General features: G+C 40.8%; 1 protein-coding gene across 1 annotated transcript; it reads right to left on the reverse strand.

Moving 5' to 3' along the window:
- Positions 1-5,278: 5,278 nt before the first annotated feature.
- Positions 5,279-6,229, reverse strand: LOC115461990 (olfactory receptor 6N1-like). The gene has a single exon (XM_030192039.1). It carries the CDS (start codon positions 6,227-6,229, stop codon positions 5,279-5,281), a length of 951 nt encoding a protein of 316 aa, XP_030047899.1.
- Between the last annotated feature and the right edge of the window lie 232 nt (positions 6,230-6,461).

Raw genomic sequence — 6,461 nt, forward strand, 5'->3', positions numbered from 1 at the left:
TGGAGTTCTTTTAGATAGTATTTTTATTTTATATTATATGTTGTAAACCATTCTGGCTTGCTTTGCAAATAGTAACGATATAGCAAGAATAATAAACAATAAATGAAAAACGATAATTGAATAACAAGCCAATCAGCACTGATAAATGGGCAATAACAAGCAATTATCGGCACTAATTGCAATAATTGCAATAATATACACGCACATCTTTTTAGGTGCATTCTATAATAAGGTGCGCATAAATTCTAGCGCACTGATCCAAAAAGGGGGCATGGCCATGGAAGGAGCATGGGCCAGTCAGGGGCATTCCTAAAATGTATGCACATTGTTATAGAATTAGAGGATCTGTGCCTAATTTAGCACCTAAATAATAATAATAATAACAATAAAACTTTGGGCCCTATTTACTAAGCCACTCAGTAGGCGTGCTAACGTTTTAGTGTGCTCTAAAAATTAGCAAGCACTAATGCTAGAGAGAACCATATGAATGTATGGGTGTCTCTAGCATTAGCATGCGCTAATTTAGGGCATGCTAATGCTAGAGATACTCATATATTCCTATGAATGTCTCTAGCATTAGCGCACGCTAATTATTAGAATGCGCTAAAAAGTTAGCATGACTACAGCGCGGTTTATTAGACAGGGCCCTTTGTAACCCGCTGTATCTGAGACATTCTAAGCAGGGATCAAAAATACATACAAAATAAAATATAATAATACAATCAAACAGCATAAAACACAATGTAGTCACAGTTCCCGCGCTAAGTGCTATTCTATAAACCATGCCTAACTGTAAGTGGGGTTTATAGAATAGTGCAAAATGCTATTTTTGAGCCAATTTTTTAGGCATCATTTATAGAATCTAGACCTTTGTGCATTTCCTGTTAAGTAGGCCTGGGGGTAATTCTATGAAGTAGGTGCTAATATTTATATGCTGATTAAGCACATAAATTTTTAAAAGAATGGCATACACATGCATATGTGTGCACATGTGTGCATAAATACCAATATTCTGTCTAATCACTATTCTGTAAGCACACATGTAAGTTGGGTCCCTTGCACCCAGTCAGTGTATGGGGGGACTGCCCACATAACTAATTTGTTGGTTTGGGACTAGGGTCGAGACTGACAAATGCCGGGATACCACAGGCTCAAATAGTCCACACGTGCTGCACTCTTCACTCAGTCAATAAGTCAGACCACTCTTGGATTGACATTCCGAACCAACTTGTTTTGCTTGAAAGTCTTTTGACAATTAACTGGGACAATAATAATAACACAGGTAGTCACTTTGGCAAAGGCAGTAAACAAGCATTATTTACAAAGTCTCCTTTTCTCCCTTGTATCCTTTACTCCAGGTAAGAATATGTGAATAATCTTTATTTCTTTTTTTCTTTCTCTCTCTCTGTATAATATCAGTGTAACAAGTAGTACAAGTATGTTATTAAGAAGATGGTCAGTTACACTCTTAGTTGCTGGAGATGTTGAGAGACTGAGGGATTTTGAGGTGAGCTCAACTGAGTCCTGGTGGGATGTGTATTGAAGTAATTCTTCTTTCTTCAGCCTCAGAACTGTCCAAGGAGCCTGTATATAGCTGGTCCTGGTCACCCTGCTGAAAAACACAACTATGCATAGCTTCTCCTTTTCTTGTAGGTCCAAAGAGTACGTGCAGCGGTTTCAACATTTGCACTGGTCCCCATCACAACATAGCGCTTAAATGGCAATTTCACTATAAATGCTCCTAACCTTTTCCTTACAGATTTTCCTGACTAGGGTAGTTGGGTGTCTCTACCTCCTGTAGCTGCTTGGGCTTAAATATCTAGGTCCTTTGGACTGGATGGCTTTCCCCTCACATGGAAAACGTAAGGCAAATAAAGACCATATGGTCTATCCAGACTGCCCATCCATGCCAGTTACTATCTCTTTCTCTCCCATAGAGATCTTATGTACTTGTCTCAAGCTTTCTTGAATTCAGATACAGATTTTGTTTCCACCACTTCCACTGACATGTGGTTCCACAAATTCACCCCCTTTTCCACGAAGAATCATTTCTTCAAGTCACTCCTGAGTCAATTGAAAGAGAATCGCCTCCTGTGCATTTATATTTTGGAGGTAGTGAAACATCCCTATCATATCAAATTGATTGTTTGCTGACTTGATGTATGTTTTTACAGACTGTTGTAAGCCACATTGAGCCTGCCCGTGGGTGGGAAATTGTGGGATATAAATGCTATAAATAAATAAATAAATATCTCCCCTCTCCTGCCTTTCTTGCAAAGTATATATATTGAAATCTTTATTTATTTATTTGTAACATTTGTATCCCGCATTTTCCCACATATCAGCAGCCTCAATGTGGCTTACAAAATACTGTCAAGGTGGATGTCAAGTACGGCAGGTAATAAACAAATACAAAAATTAAAATTCTATGGGATTTGAATTTGGGATTTAGCTCAAGGTTTTTTCAATAGTAGCTCAAAGCTAACTACAGTCAGTTACAGTAAGTATTTTCCTGTCCTCAGAGGTTTACAATTCAAGGGGCCCTTTTATAAAGGTGTGGTAGGGCTACCATGTGGTGTACTGAGGTGCCCAGAAGTAGTTCTGTGTTTTCCGGTGGCGTTTCCGGACCACGGCAGAAAATATTTTTTTAGCATGGGGAGCAGGAGTAGGCATGCCCAGCGATGATCAACCATGGGCATGTGCTGTACGGTTACCACCGGGTTAGCGCATCAATCTTTACTGCCTACTAAATAGGAGGTGGTAAGAGCTCAGGCAGTAAATCGCCACGTGCCAATGTTTTTATTAGTCCAGAAATATCCCAAACACTGTCTAATTTAATAAGTTTATCAAGAAACTATTTTTCACAGCGTGACTACCATACACAATCAAATATACGCATTATTTTTGTATAACGGGGATCTTCAGATTTTTCCACCACTTCCACCATTTCTCCAAAATAGCTCCCGGATGGTGGAAGTGGTGGAAAAATCTGAAGATCCCCGTTATACAAAAATAATGCGTATATTTGATTGTGTATGGTAGTCACACTGTGATAAATAGTTTCTTGATGAACTTATTAAATTAGATAGTGTTTGGGATATTTCTGGATTTATATATCGAACTAATCCCCACACTATAAGTAAAAGATCTATTTACTCAGAATGTTTTTATTAGTACATGGCCATTTACGATTTCCATTTAAAATAACGGAAATACCTACTGTGGTAAAAGTGGCCTCAGAGACGGCAACTTTCACATGGCCACACTACCACAGACCACTTTTTACTGCAGCTTTGTAAAAGGGCCCCTAAGTTTGTATCTGAGACAATGGAGGGTTAAGTGACTTGTCCAAGATCACCATAGCAACAGTGGAATTTCAACCAGGCTTCCCTAGTTCTCAGCCTGCTGCTCAGTGGCATAGCCATGGGGGAGTCTAGGGAACCTGCCCCTCTCCCACTTTGGGCTCAAGCCCCCTTCCAAACTTGTAGCACCCCCTTAAATGGCTGGTGGGGATGCTGAAGAAATGCAGTTCACATAAGAACTGAGCATGCTCAGGGAGTTCAGGAATCGGCGGCTGGAGGCAAACCACGCACTTCTGCGAAGCAGCACAAGGAGGCGGGGAATGGCACAGGCACTGCATTTCTTTGGGGTTTCCTGTTCGAAAATATTTAAGAGTGTCTAAAATGAACAGCTATTTTCCAAAATAAAATGTCCAACTTACAAATGCCAAAAAATCAAGGATGAAGACGTCTGTCTGGCAGTATTTGTATGAAAATGGCCACACAGACGTCCCTGCAGAGCAGAGGGGCAACCTAGTCATCAGTACAATGGACTTTAATCCAGGACACCCAGGTTCATATCCCCCTGTAAAATAAACAATATTACAATAGTCTAGCATTAAAAGTACCGTAGCCTGAATAATCACTTGTAATTGCTTGGTCTCCAAAAAATGTTTAAGAAGGCATAACATTTTACTATCCAGGCGTATAAGATACTATCAAAGGTTTTTCTTAGCACTGGCCATGATGGCTTTATTTAGCATAAACTAGTCTTATTCCATAGGCTCCCCTCTTATTACCTTATTACTATTGCCATGAAGTTACTGGAATCAATTTGATCACATATTCTATTGAAATCTATTGCAGTGAGCAGCGTATAGATTGTAGGTAGGCAAGTTATTGGTCTGTCATTTTTCAGAACATTATGTGGATCTCCCTTTGGAGGAATAAATGTTCTTCCTGTTATTAAGTATTCTGGAGGTATTAGCCTGCAGCAGGCAGCATTTGTTTTTAAACACAGACAGTTGTAAGCAGAATTAATCCCAGATGTTCAGCTCCGGGCCATGTCTGGTCACTGGCACTGAATATTGGGGGCTTGCTGCCAGAGCTTATGTGGGTCCTGGCCAATATGCAGCTGGGGCCCACATAAGATAGTTATGTGGGCCCCAGCTGAATATTGGCCAGGACCCACAGAACCTTTTGTTTTATCCCCTGCAATCCCCCTCCTGCCTTCCGATGCAGCCTCCTCCTCCTTCCCTTCCCACTACTCCCATCTTGTGACAATTATAGCTCCCCCCCCCCCTCAGGTCTACCTCATATCCATGGTGATCCAGTAGGGGTGATAGTGGTAGGAGTGAAGCCTACTCAAGAGGTCACGGCAGCCATTTTATTCAGGCAGCCACAAAGGACAGGAGTGAGTGGGGTTCACTCCTGCTCCCATCACCCCCTCTAGACCACCATGGATATGAGGTAGGCCCAAGGAGCCTCTCCTGCCCACTTAAATTGCTTTTAATATCAGGGGTTCTTTTATTAAGTCTGTTTGCCTGACAAATTGATTTTTTCAGTTTGCTAAGTCCGGGTGAAGCGATGTTAACAGTTTGAGCTAAATATTGATCACGCCATCTGAGCCAAGTCTCTTCTAGTTTGGGGATTTTTTAATCTGCTTTCCACTTCTTTTGCTGTTACTTCAATTCATTCAATAGCTTTGATTTTTGCCTTTTCCAAATCACTTTATGCTGGTTAACCATTCTTCTTGGTTGTGCTCTACAATATTTTTGTAAACATTTCTCCAAAATCGTTGTGCTTCAGCTTTCGTAGGTGGTGTTTTCACCATATCACTGCTCTCTCCAAGTTCTTTTTTTTGGTTCTTTCTAAATAGCTTATTTTGATGTGCTTTTAATTATGATTTTGATGTGATTCTTTCACCTCTACTTATTACTAGGATAAGCAAAATTAGATTCAAGTTGTTTGGTTTTTGTTTTTGTTTTTTTTTTATCAACCTATGAACAAACCAGGTGGGTCCTTATTTTTCCCCATAGGGTCTTCTTTATGGCTTCTTTGACCTCATGGTTCCTCAAACTGTAAATAAGGGGATTTAACATGGGTGTAAGTACTGTATACACCAAAGAACCCAGTCTATCTTGGTCATTGGTATAACCAGATGAGGATCTCACATAGGTGAAGATGACTGTGCCATAGAATAAACTGACCACAGTGAGGTGAGAGCCACAAGTGGAAAAGACCTTCCAGCGAGCTTTGGATGAGCTGATCCTCAATATGGCTGAGATGATATGGAAATAAGATGCAAGTATGAGAATGAATGGGATAAGAACCAGTAATGAGCCTGCCACACTAAGCATTGCCTCATTAGCCCGGGTGTCTGTGCAGGCCAACTTCAATAGTGGTGGGACATCACAGAAGAAGTTGGATACTTCATTGGGTCCACAGAAGGGCAATTTGGAAGTCAAGATAGCCAACACTAAGGCATCCAAGAAACCACTGGCCCATGAAACAGCAGCTATTTGAAAACAGATGCTCTTCGTCATAGCCATGTTGTAATGCAAAGGTCTACAGATGGCCATGTACCTATCATAGGCCATCACGACTAACAAGAAGCATTCAGTGCATCCCAAGAAGTGCAGGAAGAAGACTTGTGTCAGACAGCCTGGGACAGAGACTTTGTTCCCTTGGCCCAGTGAGACAGCCAGCATGGTGGGAATAGTGGTTGAGGTGAATAGAATCTCCAGGAGGGAAAGGTTGGAGAGGAAAAAGTACATAGGGATGTGGAGATGAGAATCCATCTGAACAAGATAGATGATGAGGGAGTTTCCTGTCAGGCTCATGATGTAAATAACCAGCAGCAGTGTGAAAAGGAGCTTCGGATTGCGTAGAAGATACCAATTTCCCAGTAAGATGAATTCCAGTACCACTGTCCCATTAACATATCCCATGGCTTTCTGTTTCTGAAAAAAGTAACAGTATATCAACAGATAATAATGTTTATATGACATGCAAAAGCAGACAAGTACTATACAAATTTACCCCCCTGTTAAATAAGCTGCATGTCAATGCCAACACAGGCTGTGTTGGCATTGCCACGCGGCTTATTAAACAGGGGGTTAATTATATATTTGTAAGGTTCTTGTTCAGAATGTAATAACCTTCCAGGTTTTAGAAACAGTG

This window comes from Microcaecilia unicolor, chromosome 2 (assembly GCF_901765095.1).
Source record: "Microcaecilia unicolor chromosome 2, aMicUni1.1, whole genome shotgun sequence".
Lineage (NCBI taxonomy): Eukaryota > Metazoa > Chordata > Amphibia > Gymnophiona > Siphonopidae > Microcaecilia > Microcaecilia unicolor.

Coding starts and splice junctions, on each gene's coding strand:
- LOC115461990 (XM_030192039.1), bottom strand. CDS start 6,229: ATGGGATATGTTAATGGGACAGTGGTACTGGAATTCATCTTACTGGGA.